This window comes from Gobio gobio (genome assembly GCF_949357685.1).
Source record: "Gobio gobio genome assembly, chromosome: 1".
In the NCBI taxonomy this organism is placed as follows: domain Eukaryota; kingdom Metazoa; phylum Chordata; class Actinopteri; order Cypriniformes; family Gobionidae; genus Gobio; species Gobio gobio.
Window position 1 is genome coordinate 29,077,682 of NC_137097.1, and position 20,631 is coordinate 29,098,312.

Below are 20,631 nucleotides of genomic sequence, written 5' to 3' on the forward strand. Positions count from 1 at the left end.
TGTGCAAACCTTTGAAGCAGAAGAAAGTCGCAAGCACTTACAAGTTCTTTGCCCTCTCTTGCATGTCTGTTATCTTGGAGCATCTGAGCTATCTGAGGCTGCATACTGATCATCCTGTACAGGTTCTGTATTCGGTTCTTGAAATGATGGTAGGCAGCATGAACCCACGGCAGAGAAATGACTTCACCCTCATGTGCTTCCTGTCCATCTCTAAGCTCATTTACACTGCAAGTAAGGGCTCCACACAAGAGCTAAAATGCAAAAACAGATACACAATTACATCAAAACATGAACAAGTGTATGTGCTTGGACGTGCAGATGATGGGTATCTTTGAAAGGGTCCGACCCTCACCTGGAGGTCCACCTCCGATATTACATTCATGGTCATGGAGACGAAATCCTGGAGATACCTATGGAAAAACTCCATCTGCATCTCTTGGGATGCTTCAGAGATGTACCTGCCCAAGGGGGTCTTCCAAAAAAATTCTTCAAATTGCTTTAGAGTGTGTCCTGATGACAGAAAGACAATATTTATTGTTAACTTTTTCCTTTGAACTGTAAATAAAAGAGTTAAAGGGTTAGTTCACCCAAAAATAAAAATTCTGCTTCGAAGTGTTATGAATCAAATCAAATCAAATCAAATCAATCAAATCACTTTATTGTCACACAGCCATGTACACAAGTGCAACAGCAGGTGAAATTCTTGGTGCAGTTCCGAGTAACATAGTAGTCACGACATGACATGTACAACATTTAAAGCAGCATCAGATTACACATCTGATGCGCCCACAATTACTCATAACACAGTAAACTCTACAATAAACAATAAATAATTTACACAATGTGAGTGTAGTTCTCACAGCTTTAAACAATATACACATACTTACAATATACATATACTTAAACAATATACACTAAAACAATATACATTACGCTATAATAATAATAATAGTATACAATGTATAGTATAAAATATTATTCACAAATTGAAAATTGAAATCCAAAGTGCAATAGATGCTGTATGATAAATAAATGTGTATATAATGTGTGTGTATCTGCAGTGGGTTGTGCTGAGGGATATTCTGTCAGTGTGTGTTATGATCCTGATGGATCAAGAGTTGAGGAGTCTAATTGCTTGTGGGAAGAAGCTGTTCTGGAGTCGGCTGGTGCGTGTTCTGATGCTGCGGTACCGTCTGCCTGATGGCAGCAGTGAGAGCAGCCCATGGCTCGGGTGGCTAGAGTCTCTGATGATCCTCTGAGCTCTCTTCACACACCGCCTGGCGTAAATGTCCTGGAGGGAGGGAAGCTCACCTCCGATGATGCAGCTGGCCGTGCGCACTACCCTTTGCAGGGCTTTGCGGCTGCGGGCGGTACTGTTGCCGTACCAGGTGGTGATGCAGCCAGTCAGCAGGCTCTCTATAGTGCTGGTGTAGAAGCGTGTGAGGATGTGGCGGCTCATTCCAAACCTCCTCAGTCGTCGCAGGAAGAAAAGGCGCTGATGAGCCTTCTTCACAACGGCCTCGGAGTGGACGGACCATGAGAGTTCCTCTGTGATGTGGACACCGAGGAACTTGAAGCTGCTGACTCTCTCCACCGGTGCTCCATCGATGGTGATGGGGCGGTGTTCTCTCTCGTTCCTCCTGAAGTCGACCACCAGCTCCTTGGTCTTGCTGACGTTGAGGGAGAGGTTGTGCTCCTGACACCATCGTGTCAGAGTGTGCACCTCCTCTCTGTAGGCCGTTTCATCATTGTCAGTGATGAGACCTACCACCGTCGTATCGTCAGCAAACTTGATGATGGTATTGGAGCTGTGGGTTGCCACACAGTCATGTGTGTACAAGGAGTACAGGAGTGGGCTGAGAACACAGCCCTGAGGGGCTCCAGTGTTGAGAGTCAGTGGTGGGGAGATGTTACTGCCCATTCTGACCACCTGGCGTCTGTTTGACAGGAAGTCCAGGATCCAGCTGCATAGCAAGCTGTTTAAGCCGAGAGCCCGGAGTTTTCTGTCAAGTATGGAGGGCACAATGGTGTTGAATGCTGAGCTGTAGTCTACAAACAGCATTCTCACATACGTGTTCCTCTTTTCCAGGTGGGAGAGAGCAGTGTGAATTGTTGATGAAATGGCATCATCAGTGGAGCGGTTTGTACGGTATGCAAACTGCAGTGGGTCCAGTGAGGGGGGGAGAACAGAGCAGATATGGTTTCTGACTAGTTTCTCAAAGCATTTGCTGATGATGGGGGTCAGAGCAACAGGACGCCAGTCGTTTAGGCAGAGTGTTTTTGATTGCTTCGGTACAGGAACGATGGTGGACGTTTTAAAGCATGTGGGGACCACAGACAGGGAGAGGGACAGGTTAAAAATGTCCGTGAAAACTCCAGCCAGTTGGTGCGCGCACGCTCTGATGACGCGGCCCGGAATCCCGTCTGGACCCGCGGCTTTACGGACGTTCACCCGCTGGAAGGATCGGGTTACATCCGCTACAGATACGGAGAGTGTACCAACCTCTGTATCTTCAGCCACGAGCTCTCTCTCCGCGAGGGCGGTGTTGGTTCCCTCAAAGCGAGCATAAAAGGTGTTGAGCTCGTCCGGGAGAGAGGCAGCGGTTTTCACGGTGGAGTTTGAGTTCCCTTTATAGTCTGTGATGATGTTAATTCCCCTCCACATGCTTCTGGAGTCGGTGGTGTTGAACTGTCCTTCAATCTTGTCCCTGTACTGGCGTTTTGCTGCTCTGATGGTTTTCCGGAGGGCATAACTTGCTTGTTTATGCTCCTCCGCATTACCGGAGTTAAAAGTGAAGGTCCGCGTATTGAGTGCCGCGCGAACATCCCCATTTAGCCACGGCTTCTGGTTTGGGTACAGCCGTATTGTTCTGGTCGGAACAACGTCTTCTACGCACTTCCTGATGAAACACGTTACGCTATCAGCGTAGACCTCGATGTCGTCATCAGAGGCCGACCGGAACATCTCCCAGTCCGCGTGATCAAAACAGTCCTGTAGCATAGAGTCTGATTGGTCCGACCAGCACTGGATGGTTCTGAGGGCGGGTGCTTCCTGTTTCAGCCTCTGCCTATCAGTGAGTCGATTCAGCAGTTTGGATCGCCAAATTTCAGCAGTTTGGTGGTTTGACAAGCGATCCGAATCATGATTCGACTCACTGATTCATAACGCTTCGAAGCTTCATGATGCCGTGTTTTGAAATCGTCATCACTATACAAGTCGTTATTTAGGGTTTTTTTGCGCACAAAAACTATTCTCGTCACTCCATAAAGTTATTGTAGAACCACTGTAGTGAGATTGACTTTGTAACAACGTCTTTAGTACCTTTAAAGGGTCTTGAGAGTGTACCGTGCATTGTGCCAATGGAGGCCTTTCAGAGCCATCAGATTTCAACTAGAATATCTTCATTTGTGTTCTGAAGATGAACGGAGGTCTTACGGTGTCGAACGACATGAGGGTAAGTAATTAATGACAGAATTTTCATTTTTGGGTGAACTAACCCTTTAAAGGAATGGAAAAACTAACCACTCAAGAAAACTAACCACTACAATTTATGCATGACATAACATGGCATTAAAAGGAAAGAAATTAAGCAAAAATACCTTCTCGCTGCAAAGCATGTACCCAGAGGTCCTCTAGACAATCTTTAATTCTCCAGCTGAAAGGAATGGTGCAACACATGTTCCTGTCAACTGCAATGTAGTGCTGAACCAAGATCGTCGAGCTGTTAAGATAGAGTGTTTTCAGTTAGAATAATGACATTGCTATAATGTCAGAAATATACTGAACAATGCACGTGTGCTAATGTAGGCGCCAAGGCTTAAGCAATGCATTGTCAAAATGTGATCCTGTTTTACACATTTAACGTGTTCTTGCTTTCCATTTGAGACAGCAATTTACCCTGTGTTACTAAAAGATGCCATTCAGTACAAATAATATGTTAACATTCAGCAATAAACATATCGGGCCCTATTTTACCGATTTGAGTACATGGTCTGAAGCGCACGGCACAGGTGCACTTAGGGTGTGTCTGAATCCACTTTTGCTAGTTTAATGACAGGAAAAACAGTTGGTGCACCCGGCGCATGGTCCAAAAGGGTTGTCCCTAGTCTCTGCGTCGGGCTGTAACTGGCAAAAAACACTTTACGCCGGATGAGTGATAGGGCCCATTAACTTTAACTTTCTGAAATGCCAATAGTTGAAAAAAACAAAACAGACTGCCATACCCTTTGAAAATGAAGTATACTTCAAGTTAATTTTATGGAGTATACTTAAGTAATGTTCAAGTATATTTTAAAGTATACTTTATGTAGTAAGTATACTAATATCAATGTGTACTAGTAGTAAACTTGTAAGTGTACTGTTTCAATACTGCTTGGGACTAAATTGGCCCACTTTTAGTATATAAAAGTATTTAAGTTAAAGTTTACTACTGTTACACTTATAGTACACTTAAAGTGCACAACTAGGTTTCTCATTTGAACTGTATCTGTACTACAAGTGAACTTATAAGTAGTTTACTATTTTATAAATAAAAAATAAAAAAATTAGTTTATGAAAGTACACTTTGAAGTGTACTCTCAGTAAACTAATAGTTTAGTAGTTTATACTGCAAGTATACTTGTAAGTTTTCTTTAAGTGAACATAACATTATTCGAACATTTACTATTTATATATTATTTTTGCACTTTCAGTATACTACCATGTTCAAATGTAGATATTAATTTTCTATACTTGAACTATACCTTTAACTTACTTTAACTAATTTTAAAAACAGTTTATTACAGCTTCATGCATCCTTTTTTATCAACAATTGAATGGGGGTGAGTTTCATAAAGAAAGACAACATTTTAAACAAAAAGTTGAGAAAAACACATTTTTGTAAAAGACTACGCCTTGATCAGATTCAGAACGACGATCAAAAGTAGATTGAGTCCACCAACTATACCAAAGCGTCACAGTCGTTTCCTCTTCATGGGCTCGACATTTCATTCAGTAACATTAGGCAGTTGTCATAAATATGATGATCGCATCAGTTTACATTTGCGTTAGTAATCTTGTATTGCTTGTTTCAGCTTCTTCTTCTCCTGTATTTTGACCCAGAGATTCTGTACTAGAAGATGCGTAATAGCGCCCCCTCCCCCCTACCGCATAACAGTGAAAACATGGATAGCTTCCTATGTACACTACCAGTGGACTAGCCCAGTGGTTTTCAAACCTGTCCTGGAGGACCCCCTGCCCTGCACATTTTGTATGTTTCCCATATTTGACACACTCACTTCAGGTCTTGCAGTCTCTAATAATGAGCTCATGAGTTGAATCAGGTGTGTTAGATGAGGGAGACATACAAAATGTGCAGTGCTGGGGGTCCTCCAGGACAGGTTTGAAAACCCCTGGACTAGCCTACACAAATTCAGATACGCAGAATTAGGAACATATCTGTTTTATATCAATATTCTAATCAATATTTTCATAAGACGATGTATAACTATGTAAAAAATTGTTTGTAAAGCCTGTGCTGACTTTGCAAAGGTAAAAAATAAACTCAATCCATTTCTCCAAATTCTCCGGGCGGGCAAAGCAAAGAAAGGGGAGGTAACCTTTCCCTGTATGACGACATACAGGGAAGATTCCAGACTGGCCCATCAGAGCTTTCATTTCCTCAAAGGCGGAGAGGGACACTCGGTTTACACCTATTGCCATTTCTAGCCACTGGGGGACCATAGACAGGCTAGGGGAACTCATATTAATGTTAAAAAACCTCATAAAGTGACATTTTCATGCCATGATGGGACCTTTAATGCTGGTTCTGATAGAAAGGTGTCAGAATACATAGTGCATCACAGTTTGTTGCGTATGGGGCTGCATAGCCACAGACCAGCCAGAGTGTCCATGCTGATCCCTGTCCACAGCCGAAAGCGCCAACAGTGGGCATGTGAGCATCAGAACTGGACCATGAAGCAATGGAGGAAGGTGGCCTGGTCTGATGAATCACGTTTTCTTTTACATCACGTGGATGGCCGGGTGCGTGGCTTACCTGGGGAACACATGGCACCTGGATGCACTATGGAAAGACGGTAAGCCGGCGGAGGCAGTGTGATGCTTTGGGCAATGTTCTGCTGGGAAACCTTGGGTCCTGCCATCCATGTGGATGTTACTTTGACACGCACCACCTACCGAAGCATTGTTGCAGACCATGTACACCCTTTCATGGAAACGGTATTCCCTGGTGCCTGAGGCTCTTTCAGCAGATAATGCGCCCTGCCACAAAGCAAAATGGTTCAGGAATAGTTTAAGGAGCACAACGAGTTTGAGGTGTTGACTTGGCCTCCAAATTCCCCAGATCTTAATCCAACGAACATCTGTGGGACGTGCTGAACAAACAAGTCCGATCCATGGAGGCCCCACCTAGCAGCTTACAGGACTTAAAGGATCTGCTGCTAACATCTTGGTGCCAGATGCCACAGCACACCTTCAGGGGTCTAGTGGAGTCCATGCCTCGACAGGCCGGGCTGTTTTGGCAGCAAAAGGGGGACCAACACAATATTAGTTGTGTATATCATAATATAATGTTTAACCTGATCGGTGTACTTTGAATACTTAATTATACTTTTAAGTATATCTTGATCAAAAGATTGAGTACAAGTATAGGCCAAATATACTTAGACTTTTCTGTCAGTATAAGTCAAGTATACTTAAGTGCAATTTTAAAGGGTAACTAAACCCCAGCTCAGAGCTTAACTCCACCCAGTGGCAATTTTTTAAAAATGCTGGAAAAGTGGGCAGAGCCCAGCGGAGACAGAGGGGACGAACCAAGGGTGGGACTGAGCGGAGGGCGTGCACCTGAGACCCGCAGGGACGGATTGATTGACAGCTGTCTGACTCGCGAGTCACAAAGATGGAGAATGACGCCAGTAGCTTTGCAACAGAGCGGTCATTCTCCCCCTCTGACACAGTCACAGACCCAGAGCCTTATCAATGCGAGCCGCTGGCTCAAACTGCGTTAACTCCCGATGCCGACGATGCTAGTGAAGCAGCAGCGCAAGAGAACTGACCTAATCTATGAACAGTCAAATCCTTATACTGAATGCCACTAAAAATAGATCAGATATCTGATATACATACGATGTATTTTCATTCAAATGAACTGAATCAATAAGCAGCGCAGGACCAATAAGTTTTATTTTATAGAATTAAAACACTTTATAACCAAATGGCAAAAAATTTACTCAAATCAATGAACAGCATTAATAAAGCCCCAGTATTACAGATCATTAACTAAAAAAAGATGGTTTAGGGTTTAGTTACCCTTTAAGTATATTTCTGAGAAGTATATAAAAAATAGACTATGTATACTTTCTTATTTTTAGTTTACTAATGGAACACATAAATTAACTTCTTTTTCGTAAGGGTACATGATGAAAATGCAACGCATATTTGCCTTACATAATTAATTGCTTTTGGAAACATTGTGGAACAAAACAAAATAAAGCTTGTGTAGCTGAGAGCATTAGTGTACTGGCATAGGTTATTTTAGGTCTAAAGTAGGGCCGGGACTTTAACGCGTTAATTAAGATTAATTAATTACGGGACTTTAACGCGTTAATTAAGATTAATTACGCAAAAAATAAATAATTTTAACCACACTTATTTTTGCACCGCGGAACGTTTTTCAATGAATGAGTTTCGACGGACCGATTATACTGGAGCACCAACTAGCGTTCTTGACTTCTGACAACAACAAACCACAGTGAACATGAACGAAGAAGCTGACGAGACCGCTTGGCTTGGCCCCGTGGATGGGAAATTTTGTTTTAAAAAACGAAAGGATGGAAGCGTCGACAAGAGCATGGTTGTGTGCAAGCTATGCAACAAGGAATTTGCGTATCACTGCAGCACATCGAGCCTCAAATATCACCTCAATGCAAAACACAGGAGTTAGCGTGGACGTTAGCCCGACTCCGAGTAAAGTTACAAGCACCTAAATATGCTATTGCTACACTTAATGGCAAACATTGCACTGGTCTGCTGGACTGAAATAAATAAACAATATTGATTTGAATATGTTGATTAAGCTAAGCTTATGTATTCAGTCATTATTCAATGGTATACTAAAAATCCATGTGAAAAAAATTACTTCTCACTGTTCTCAGGTCAAATATTTCGACTTAAGATTCATTTCGATTAATTAATTACAAAGCCTCTAATTAATTAGATTAATTTTTTTAATCGAGTCCCGGCCCTAGTCTAAAGGCTAACAAAATGCCTCTTGAAATCAAATAATCACATACTTGTTTTTCACACTTGTGTGAGGAACATTCAGCAACGTGACATCTCCAAAAATATCCAACCACAGTTTCTTCAAGGATTCTTCAGAGTTTGTATCCAGCAAGAGGTCTAAATTGCAGTCACGATCAATAACTGAAACAAGCTGCGCCAAGAAGGGAGTTACTACTGCTTGAATTCGCCTCCACAGGGCATGCCTAAAAACACACATTAACATATATTGAAAGTAAAATTGTTTTAGGTATTAGGTATAGTTTCACAAACATATGAAATACAATCCAAAATATTGCGCAATTTACACTCTCTCTCACACTTACCTAAAAGTTCCACCCTCTTGCAAGGCATCGATATTTAGTGCTTCCTTGGAGACCCAGCTCTTGGCAGAGATTGTGTTTTCATCGTGAGCCGTCAATAGAGAATGAATTCGCTTCTTTAACGTTTTCAGAAATTCAGCTGGTAACATAAATATCTAACTATGAGTAACCACTTACAGGACAATTAATGAAAGCTTTAAATAATAACAGTAATGGCGAAAAGTCTCACCTTGTAGAGTCTCATTGTCAGCCAGGAGCGTGAGTAGAATTTGTACTCTTTTGGTGCTGCGGGGTCCTGCCTCTGTCTGATCTCTTAGCATGCCAACTGCACTCTGAACACAGCTACGCACCAGCGCTGTGGTGTCCACAACATTCTCCCAGCCCTAAAGAGCACAAGAAAATGACCTACTGTGTCAACCTAGAAGCTAAATTAACTCAACAGGGTGACAATAGTATCACAAGTATCCTGTACTGAAAATACATTGCTGTTGTTGAGGTTATGGTCTTCTACTTCCATCTTCTCTTCTTCTCCTTCTTCTGCGTAGATTTCCTCAACTTCCATAGCTGCAAGCAGTAAAAATTATTTGGATTTTTTGAGAATGCTGATCATCCTTTAAAGACAACTCTCAATATTTTGAAAATAAAATGATTTCACCTTCAGGCTCAGCCATTTTCTCTGCTTTCTCTTCAAACAACTGGCTGATGGTCAGACACTGCAAGGCTTTTATATCAGAGACAATATCTTTCGATTTTCTGAGGTCATCGATGTGGACTGACTTCCATGGGCCTTGTTAAAATACATTTTAATGAGATTTTCTATAAAACAAACAGTGATGCAAACAGTGATGTGATTGTCAGTGATGCAATCAAACTTGTCTTACCACCATGAAATCCAATGTAAGAAGTTCCACCGTCCATTCTTGGTAGTTTAGTGATGAAGTACATAAAAATCTTTCCATAGCCCTCTTTCCTGAATTTGTTGATCTCATTGATAGAAGAATACCTAGGAATATATTTTAAAGTTCATATCATACTTTCATTGCATTTACTGAACAAACAAAATGTGCCACATTCAACTCACTTCGCAGATGCAATGACATTTAAACTTGGGGAGCCTTCATCAAAATCTGTTTGGATGATAAGTATCTTGTCCCCAGTGGTGTTTTCCAGATAATTTCTGAATACAGAAAAAGGGGTTTAATTCCTTTAATTAAGAATAAGTGTGCTTTTTTGTTGTGATGTGATATAATGCAGTGATGTTGTGAACACAATACTTGATTTTCTTGAGGAACGAGTGTTCGGTGTCAAACTGCTGTAGAGAGAGGAGCTCTACCCTTTGGACCACGTTCTGTAGCTGTTCAGTTTCAGCTGCGGTCAGAAGCCTTGAGAAGGTAGTCACCTAAAGGATTAGGAAAAAAGTTGCAAGTTTAGAGCACAATGTTGTTTTTTTCATAAAGATATAAATTTTATGGATTTTTATAGAGCAGTGGTTCTCAACCTTTTTGTCTCCAAAGCCCCATCTATCCCCCATGTAGACAAATAATATTTTGGGTACTTCTGCTATAATTACAAAGCTGCCTGTTTATTTATTTATTTTTACTCACAAATAGCAATTTCTCAGTGGATTCTACCCAACAAAATATCTTACATCTTGACATGGCACGAATAAAAATTATAATCATTATAAACATTTTCATGACTTTTTAAAATTGTATACATTTCCATTACTTTTTTCAGGTCTAAAAATCGCGCTTTTATGTATCCAGGTTTTCCAAGACCTTAAAAATGATGAATTGGGAATAATTAAAAAAAGATGGGAATTAATTAAAATAAGAAATATCCTTTTGATATTTAGCTGACTTGGCTTATTTTGAAGGTTGTTTTAACTCTAGAACCGCAAATTTTACGGGGTAAAATTTACCCATGGTTGTTTGTCAAATGTACAAAACAGATCATATAAAGCAGATAATAAAATATCCAAGTCTCACAGTCATTGACTTTTACTAAAATTGTGTAATTTACAATCCCCTGTTGTTAAAAATTTATTTAAAAAAAACAGGGAATTTATACCAAAAACCGCCAGGTCAAATTTATCCCTATATAATTCCTTTATTTTCACAATGTGTTTTAGAGCAACGTGTAGGCTTACTGTAAACAATGCACACTAAAATGAAGATGTTTTAGCCTGTTAAATGTTCAAACTTTGGATTAATTATAGATTTTGGTTTGCAATTTTTATTGTGTATTGTTTGCGACTGTGTTGCTATTTATTCAAGTCAGCCCGTTTGCTGAACATTATTTTATTTTTAAATCTATGATGTAATGAATAAAACAATTTGAATGATTACCCCAAGTTTATTGGTGTTTTTATCGTATTCAAATTATAAATGATATAACCAAACAAATTAATAACAATTAATAGGTGAAACTGTGCACTTGAATTTGTCATTGCACACATCCTGTCATACATCCTATGCAGTGGAGTGAATTATTATTGCTCCTTATTGTCTATTATGGTATTTTAGTAATTTAAATAACATGGGTTATCTTAATATGTGATTAATGACATTTTATTATAATATTACACCACCCAAATATGTATTTATTTCCTTCTAATTCTCATTGTCATTGCAGGCTTGTTTAGCCTATAATCACCAAAAAGAGATTAGTGTAGCCTGCTTAAAATAGGATAAAACAACAGGACAAAAACATAGTTGAGGACTAAAAATAATAATTTCATGACTCTTGACATTACTCTGTGAAGACAGTGACATAATACGTTTTTTAGCCGTATCAAAACCGTATCATATGCATGGGTAAATTTTACCCACTGGCGGTTTTAGGCATACAACGACCCTTGGTTGTTCTAGTGTTAAACCATCTCGTTGGCCCCTAATTTAGAACCACTATTCTAGAGTAATAGTCAAAGTATTGTTTTACCTCTGTGAAAAAGGCATTGCCAGGCCCTGCTTGCTGTGTGTGAGAAAGGATGAAGTCAGCAAGGGAGCTATGCTTCTGCTCTTCAAAGTATACCCTCGACAATTCATCACTTTCTCCACTGGAGAGGGACGTGCATTCTAGCCGAACCAAGGCATCTGGTGTCGCACAGTTCAAAAGGATCAGTTTGGCCTCATCTAAGATTCTAGGATCTGAGAGCTCCATTTTCCCTTTGAGCTGCTCTGTCACTTGCAGTACAACAGACGCACATGTGTCCGAGTGGTAGCCAACGAAAGCATCAGCTGGAAGATATCTACGTACTTGGGGAGCAATTGGGTGCTTGCTTCTAGCAGAAATGAAGCATTGAACCCACTGTTCAAGCTTCTCGACAAGGTCTTTTTGCTCAGTCTTTAGTACAGTATTGATGTCAAGATAATGTTTCTCCAATCTGTTGATCAGTGGGATGGGAAACTGCTTGTACACCACGTCCTTCTCCTCAATGACAATGAGCCTGAAATCCTTGTGCACTCTGCATTTGACACGATGGGTTCCAAGCCCCAAATCCACATATTTCTGACCTCCAAGGCTAACGTAATACTGGTTTAAAGCATCATACAAGCTTTCGTACAAGTTCTGCAAGTTCAGAAGCACGATGGTTTGACCAGTTTCCATACAAATCTTAACACGGTTAATGTTGCGGCATATCTGAGTATACTCCTGGTCTTTTGGAAAGCTTGAACCAAAGATAATCTCTGGTTGGCATTGGTCTGAGAAAAACGTCTGCTGTAGAATTCGAAGGGCTGCATAGTTTTTGGTCAGAACAAGCAGGTATCTGCATTCCTCATCTTGGCCAATGGATGTGATGTTCTCTCTTACAAGCTCAATGGCACTGATATTCTCAAGCTTCGTTGGGATATTTAGTCTGCTGGTGAAAACTGTGACAGCATCCACATTATCCTTGCCACTGAAGTTCCTTAGCACAGCCTTCACAATATGTTCTGCACTAGGCTTCTGATTAGAAGCTTTGACAACAGCAAACATCATCTTTATCAAGCTGTAATAGTCTCGCAGACCAAAGAAACCTCTTCCCTGTTTCCTACAGATGTTCAGGTAAGCACGGGCAAATGGCTTAAAGAAATCTCTCACCCTTTCAAGGATCATGGCATCCGAGGAACATATTCCTTTTGCACTCTCAATCAACTCCTTTTCATCAGGATCGCCACGGGAAACAAATATCCCTCTGTTCATCTTGGCTGGGTCCAAAGCCCAGTTCGAGATACCGATGAATCCCACCTTCTTGTGGGGTACTGGCTGATCATCTATGCATCCCTCTTCCAGCAAAGGATGTAAAGTTTTCAATGGCATTTTCTGGGAATCTTCAGCCAAGCCTATCTCATCTAGCACTACCACTGAGACATACTCTGTTAGATTCTTGCCTTCCTGAAAACGAGCGCATTGCTTGAATGTATTGATGATCCCCTCTGGTGTAGAATGAGGACTGCATTGAAAAGAAACAAGGTGGATCTGCTTCAGTTTTCTAAACAAATCCGAATGGGCTGCTTGACCTTGCATGCCATCCGCAACCAGAGTTTTAGACAAGGACTTGGAGCTTCCAGGTTTTCCAACCAAAAAGAGAGGAATTCGTAGTTCAATGCAAATCACCATCATGAAGACGTTTTCCTTCAATGCATTGTTCCGAGCAATGGTTGCACCCAATGGAACTCCACTCAGAAAAAGATCCTGAATAACTGAAATCTCCTGCATCACTTTCATTGGGCTATAGGTCTCTGGAAGGTGACTGCAAATTTTCCCTCTGTATTTCTCTTTATCCTCCAAGCAGGCATGGTAACACACACCAACAGCCATAAGTAACGACCAAAGAATTGGGTCTTTTTCATCAGTATTCCTCTGTTGAGGATCATTTCTCTCTACCCGCTGGATACTCTCAAACTGGTCAAGCTCTGATAGTATCATTGGGTGGTTTTTGTAGAACCAGCTAAAAACTTGCATGCAGCGCTCCACATCCCTCAGACTGACAAAACTACATTCATCCTGTCTTGTTCGCATATACATCTGTGAGGCTGAAAGAACATCAGTGATGGTTACGATGTAATCTGAACTAATGGAATGGGTTTCAACTACCCTTTCGACTATTTGCTTGATGTACATTTTCTCAGTATGGTCATTGAGCTGTCCAAAGTCCCAAACTAGTGGAATCATGCTAGGTGGTAAAGCCTGCACTCTGTACACTAGCTGGCGAAGTGGAATGGATCCAAGTTTTTCGTCTGTTTCCTCAGCACGTACTCTGTATCCCAAACCAGCTGACTCCAATCTCTTGATCATTACATCTGTGTGTTTCCTGTATGGGTTGCAAGCAGCAATGATTTGCAAGCCAGTGTTACTTGTCAAATGCTGTCCATCAGCAGTGTTGTCGCAGAGGATTTCCTTAATGCTGCTAATGGCCTCTGTTGTGTTTGCTTCATCAAAAAACAACACAGAGTCAAACCCATAATCCAGCTTGTTTTTTAACGCCATGGCCTCTGCTTCTCTTACTTTGGTGTAAATCATGTCTGAACTTGTCCCTCCATGAACCTTGACTAGTTTCATGTTTTCAGTGGCAACTCCACTTCTGTGCATCTCACAAAGGAATTTGATTAGCCTGGTCTTCCCACATCCTGTCTCACCCATGATTATAACAGGAATCCCACAGCGGAAACGCATGTGAATTGCCAACATTTTCAATATGTTGTCTGTGGTGAGCTCATATGTTTCATCTGGATCAAGAGGCCACTGTATTCCCAACACCCTGGAAAGTCTCTCAATTTTCTCCCATCTTGGGAGCTGGTCAAAATCAATATTGAAAGGAACCCTCTGTAGTTTAAGGCCCTCATAGAGCTCTTTGGTCATGATGTTCTGCTTGATCACTCTTTTTGTTGATGGATCAATAGCATCGATGCCATTATGTTCATTTGGCTGAAGATGAAAGCCAATGAATGTCATGGACTCATGGTCATCATTGAAGAAAATGTATGGATGTGGTTCTGACTCCCATCGTTTTCTTATCCTAAAGGGAGCCAGATCCTCTTCATTGGCAGAAGAAAGATCATTATACAGTCTCCCGGGACTCTGGTCAGAGATACTTAGTGAAGGAGTAGCAAAATCCTTTGCCATGAGGATCATGAAATCAACAACAAAGTTTTTGAATCCCATCAGAGTATCCCCTATGAAAGACACATCACAGAAAACCGTTCTCTCACAATCTCGAAGTTGTAAGTTCAGGAACCAGGCAAAATTCCGCAACTCTGCCCAAGAGGGGTCTATGATGCCGCAGTACACAAACAACATCTGCAGGCATTCAACATGAGTGCCCTCAATTCCTTTATAGATGAAGGCATCCAAATTGTCACCATTGTAGAAACGTTGCAGGTACTGATAAGGCCGCTGGTAGGCCTCACTTCGGAACTCTTGGTCATCCATAAGGGGATCATCATCCTCCATCATTGATCGATCTTCCTGGATTCTCATTTCCAACTCAAGTACCTCTTTGGGTGGACGACAGTAGACACTTGGAAACACATCCAAGAAAGCAGACGGAACTTTGGCACCCTACCAAGAAAAAGGGAAAAATGCATGAGGCATTTGTCTGATTAATGACAAAAATTCCTATGTGATTTAATTAAATAATTTATATCCATTTACTTACAGCATTTCGGGATGTGCTGGCATCATGTCTCAGGATCTCAATGACATACAAGTGCTTATTACTGCTTTTCCACATGTTTCCTTCTGAGTCCATGAGGTATCCAAGGATCAATAGTCTGAACAGAAATTCATGAAGTCCTTTTTTTACCTGCAAAAACAGTAGCAACATTTCTTTCCATTTGTTCATCAAATTAAATAAATAAATACATAAAGTAAAATCAGGTAGCTACCATGGTGGTGACATCAAAATGATAGACTGAAAGCTCCTTTTTCTTGGGGCTGTTGAGCAAGGACTGAAGGATGACGTTTTCATCAATTCTTGAGTCAATTAACCTGATGCACTTCAGCTGCGAAGACTTCTTTGTGATCTTCAATTTCTCATACATTCTTTGAATGTAAAGTGATTTTCCTAAAATGAACCACATAGATATAATTCTGCATCTTACACGTTTTGCAAAAATATTTATATTTTTAAATATATTTATATTTTTTATAAAACAAAGTCTCTCTTTTCCTGTAAGTGTACTTTATATAGCCAACTAAAATGAATTCTGCAAACTAACTAATTTAAATCCATTACTTAAATTTATACTCACCAACTCCTGATCTTTCTGAGGATACAATTCCCACACATTGCCTGTTTTTGAACACAGCAGCAGCACTGGATATGTCAGCTGGGACTGTAAAGTGCCTAGTAAGGTATCGCTGAATACTGATTATTGGTTCTTGGGGAATCAAGTGCAATCTAAATTGACTAAAAGCTGAAGGAAGGTATGCATGTTCTCTATTAGAGCTGCAGACCAACACCAGACTGTAATCATTTCTGCTCTGTGCATTTTGATGCTGGAAAAATTGCTCCACTTTGTAGCTCACTTCATACGAAAGTTGGTCCACATAGAGCATTGTGTATATCTTCTTTCCCCTGTAGCCAGCAGAAAGACAGCGCCTGAGGAAAAGTTCCACTTCTTCATATGGAGTGGAAGCACTACAGAGAAGTACTTCATCATAGGTTGGTAGAGGCTCATTCTTGCTGCTCATGTAAACTGAAATGCATGATATCAGAATTTCTTCAGAAGGGCAGATGATTAGATTTGGTCTTCCAATGGCCATTCCGTTTGGAAGTTCTCTCTGAATGTTCCTTCTTCTCTTATCCTGTGAGTACCAATCACCCTCATTTTCAGGGGGGCTGTTGGACAAAATTTCAAGAAGATATCCAAGACTACTGACATCAAGGGAGTCTGGCAGAAAATTCTTCATGTCTCGCATGTAAGCATTCCAAATCACATCTAGCTTTTCTGACCCCTTTGCATTCCCCAAGTGACATTCCAAGTTGTCAATCGATGGGCATGTCTCCTCAGTACTATTGCTTTCAATCACACTGGGAACTTCAACAAACGTTTGGAAGTCCAAGTCATCATTTTGCTCAGGACCCTTCTTAATTACTTCATACTGAAGCCTGTGCCTAGCCTGTCTTAAATCTGAAGTGGAGCAGTTAGGTTTGATAAAGGAGAGCATCATCAGAACTTGATCTTCCATTTCAGTCACATTGTTCTGGCTGAGCTGACGGCACATGTAGACTACTTGTTCTGCAGTGTAATAGTTTAAGTAGTAATGCTGAGATCTCTGCTTGTCCATAAAAGCTTTCCAGAAGCATAGGCAGCGCTCTATTTTCTTACAGACTTTAGGCAACTGTTCTGTGATATCACCTTCCACCATGATGGCACTGACAACACTCCCTAAATTGAAGTCCATTATGATGCATGCATCTTTACTATTACAGTTGACTTTAGCCTCCCAATGTCTGAACAATGGATTTCCAGCAGCAAACAAATCAATAAATGCAGAGGCCAACCTCTGTACACTGGCAAAGACCTGGAAACAGGGAACAAGTTAATTCAGGGATAATTACAATAGCCATGGTGAAATATAGCAGAATAAAAGCTGAAAGGTCACCTCTGCAAACTGATCGACGTCACACTGGCCTTGATCTCCTTTGCCAGACATTAGCATCAATTTATTCTGAAGATCCCTGAGGTCTTCAAGAGAATAAATGCGTGTCTCATGCTCTTCCATAATTTGAAGCTTCAGAATATTTTCCAAGCATAACTGAAAAAAAGCCAATATTCATGGGTTGATATTTATGAAATATTATCTGCATCAATTAGGCTATTCGATAAGGATAAAGACAGATGGTAAAAAATAAGCAACGTGTTAATATGGCATCTCATTGCTCCTGAAGGAAACTCTTCTAAAATGTAGCTTAAGCTGTGTTTTGGACCCTAATTAGGGCCCAAGCACCGATGGTGTGAACCTCAAACTTCACCTAAACCCATGCAAAATTTGCCATTTCCAGACGTTGTACTTTAATCAACTCCGCCTAGAGATTTAATCAGATCAACATCATATTTGGTCAGTCTAATCTAAAGGCCTTTGCAACGTTAAATTGCGAAGATCTTGAGTTTTCACCGAAGGGCGTGTCCGTGGCGGCCTCAGAAATTTAGTTGTTTCGCCATGAAACAGGACATTGTTGTAACTCGGACAAACAATGTCTGATCTGCCCCAAACTTCACATGTTTTATTAGAGTCCTTGCCTGAAGACATCAACATGCCAATAGTCAGTGACAGTCATAGCGCCACCTGAGGGCAACAGGAAATGGCATGTTTAACACTGTGATTAACTCCTCATTGAGATGTAACCAAATCAACATCCTATTTGGTCAGTCTAATCTAAAGGCCTTGGTGAAGTTATATTGTGAAGATCTTGAGTTTTCCCTGAAGGGCGTGTCCATGGTGGCCTGACAAAGTCTGATGTTTTGCCATGAAACAGGAAGCTGTTGTAAGTCAGGCATACAATGTCCGATCTGCCCCAAACTTCACATGTTTGATAAGAGTCCTGACCTAAACCCATCTACATGCCAATATTCAGTTAGTAATAGCGCCACCTGCTGGCAACAGGAAATGGCATGCTTTATACTATAATTCACTCCCAGAAACAATTTTAAATATGCCATGAAATCCCAAACATGCTAGAAACACAATAAATCTTGCAACACGTGGATACGTGCTACTGTATGTGATTTACGCCATTAAAAAGGAAATGGTTGTAACTCAGGTATACAATGTCCGATCTGCCTCAAACTTCACATGTTTGATAATAGTCCTGACCTGAAGACTCTACATGGCAATATTCAGTTATAGTCGAAGCACCTGCTGGCAGAAGGAAGTGTGGCACATTGAAGTGAGTTTGCCATATTTCTCCTATATTGACCCGCTTAAATGCATGTCGCCCACTATTCACTGTTTTCCTGAGGCCACCGGGTGGCGGTGCATGTGCGAGGGCCCTTTCATCGCTGCTAGCAGCTTTAATAGCTGGTTTTGTAGCTGCTCCAAGCTAGTTATTCCTCGTTTCCAACGAACGGTACAGGACAGTTCAGTACGATTCGGGACAGTAAACCCTGATCCGGCTTGCGTTTCCACTGCCAACAGTACACATACAGTACATATCTTAAGCGTGGTGTATGCCGGAAAGTAGTGATCAATGTCATTCTTGCATGAAGAAGAAAGCGACAGTAAACAGCAATAGAAGACATACAGCAGATCTTGTTCTTGCTTCTCAGCATGTGGCTGTTTGTGTTTCAACTGTATATTTAAAAAAAATGAGGCCTCGTGCTGTCATTCCCATTCTAGCACACGCAAGTAACGATTTTCTGTCAACCAATCAACGGTCTAGCTCCACCCTTTAGTTCAGGACAAATGTGCTCGGTACCCCAAAGGAAGGGTCCTAAAAAAGTGGTATGGTACGTTTCGGGTACCATTCACAACTTCTCACAAAGAAAACTGCAAAACTTGCGCACTGTACTGAACTGTACAGTTCTGTACCGCTCTGTGGAAACGCTGTATTTGTTAGCAAGTCGCTGGATTATCAGCCTGGATGAGCTGGTAGACCATCTTGGTCTAGCAACAAATCAGCTGCAATTTTTCAAAAATCAGCAGGACCACTTTTAACCCTCTGGTGCTCTTCGGTCATTTCTGACCGAAAAATTTTGTGTTTTGAAAGGTTAAAAATCACTGCTTCATCGGAATGATATGAAATTTGGTGACTTTTCTTGCATTAGGTATGTAAACACACAAAAAAATTGGGGTCATGATTCGACCATGCTAATTGGTGGTAAAAAAAAAAGTATCGTTCATTGTCTTCGGTCATAAATGACCGACCATAGGAAATGAATGGGAAATTCACAGAATATTTGTGTGTACAATCTACAAATCGGCCACAATACTGACAAAAAGTACACAGCTGTAAAGGGCTGACAATCTAAAACATCAAGAGTGGGATATTGACACATCCACTCACACACACACTTATACACACACACACCTATGAAAAACTGAGCCTATGAACCACATTTGGAATTTTTTAAAATCACAGCTTCATCTGAAAAATATGAAACTTGGTGACTTTTCCAGCATTAGGTATGTTAACACACCAAAAACATTGAGGGCATGATTCGAGCATGCTAAGTGGTCGTAAAAAATTACTCCAACTTGTGCTTTTTGGTCAAAAATGACCCCCATAGGAAATGAATGGGAAATCTGCAAAAACACAAAAATTCACAGAATTTGTGTGTGTACAATCTACAAATCGGCCACAATGCTGAAAAATGTACACAGCAGTAAAGGGGTGACACTCTGAAACATCAAGAGTGTGATATTGACACAACCACTCACACACCCACGCACACTTATACACACACACACACACACACACCTATGAAAAACTGAACCTATAAACCACATTTGGAATTTTTAAAAAATCACAGCTTCATCAGAATGATATGAAACTTGGTGCCTTTTCTTGCATTTGGTATGTAAACACACCAAAAAATTGAGGCCATGATTCGAGCATGCTAAGTGGTCGTAAAAAAATACTCCCACTTGAGCTCTTCGGTCAAAAATGACACCATAGGAAATTAATGGGAAATCTGCAAAAACACAAATTCACAGAAAAAAAATCTATATTTCTAACAAAAAAAAAAATATCTAAAACTTTATAATAAATAGTCTTTGAGATTTTTTAAATATATATTCAAATCCATCAACAAAAAAAATCTGATTAAGTGTGTTCAAATTAAATGTGTTCAAAACAGAACTAGGGAATTCTCCATAGAGACCTCTAGTGTTTACACCCATGGTTGCATGATTTCTTAAATAATTCCAAAAGAGGGCACTAATCTGCCTTCAAAAAAATATATTTTGAAGGCCTAGTCTCTATTTTAACCTGAAATACTGCAATAATTATAAAAAAAATTTTTTTTAAATAATTTTCAATGGCAAAAATAGACCATAATTATTGCATATATATTAAAAAATACCATCAAATCATCTCAAAATACA

At 40.5% G+C, this 20,631-nt stretch overlaps 1 protein-coding gene across 2 annotated transcripts in view; it reads right to left on the reverse strand.

Annotated features, from left to right (window-relative positions):
- The window catches only part of LOC307125669 (E3 ubiquitin-protein ligase rnf213-alpha), a 98,084-nt gene that overhangs the window by 40,447 nt on the left and 37,006 nt on the right, over positions 1 to 20,631 (reverse strand). For both annotated transcript variants that reach the window (XM_079815718.1, XM_079815717.1), the window contains 16 exons: positions 17,191 to 17,343; positions 15,834 to 17,109; positions 15,468 to 15,646; positions 15,239 to 15,385; positions 11,539 to 15,141; positions 9,873 to 9,997; positions 9,680 to 9,775; positions 9,480 to 9,601; positions 9,254 to 9,385; positions 9,080 to 9,162; positions 8,828 to 8,981; positions 8,602 to 8,737; positions 8,290 to 8,481; positions 3,601 to 3,722; positions 353 to 510; positions 42 to 251 (listed from right to left, as the gene is read on the reverse strand). In XM_079815718.1, coding sequence (XP_079671844.1) covers positions 42 to 251; positions 353 to 510; positions 3,601 to 3,722; positions 8,290 to 8,481; positions 8,602 to 8,737; positions 8,828 to 8,981; positions 9,080 to 9,162; positions 9,254 to 9,385; positions 9,480 to 9,601; positions 9,680 to 9,775; positions 9,873 to 9,997; positions 11,539 to 15,141; positions 15,239 to 15,385; positions 15,468 to 15,646; positions 15,834 to 17,109; positions 17,191 to 17,343 — 6,888 coding nt within the window. The remainder of the gene's footprint in view (positions 1 to 41; positions 252 to 352; positions 511 to 3,600; positions 3,723 to 8,289; positions 8,482 to 8,601; positions 8,738 to 8,827; positions 8,982 to 9,079; positions 9,163 to 9,253; positions 9,386 to 9,479; positions 9,602 to 9,679; positions 9,776 to 9,872; positions 9,998 to 11,538; positions 15,142 to 15,238; positions 15,386 to 15,467; positions 15,647 to 15,833; positions 17,110 to 17,190; positions 17,344 to 20,631) is intronic.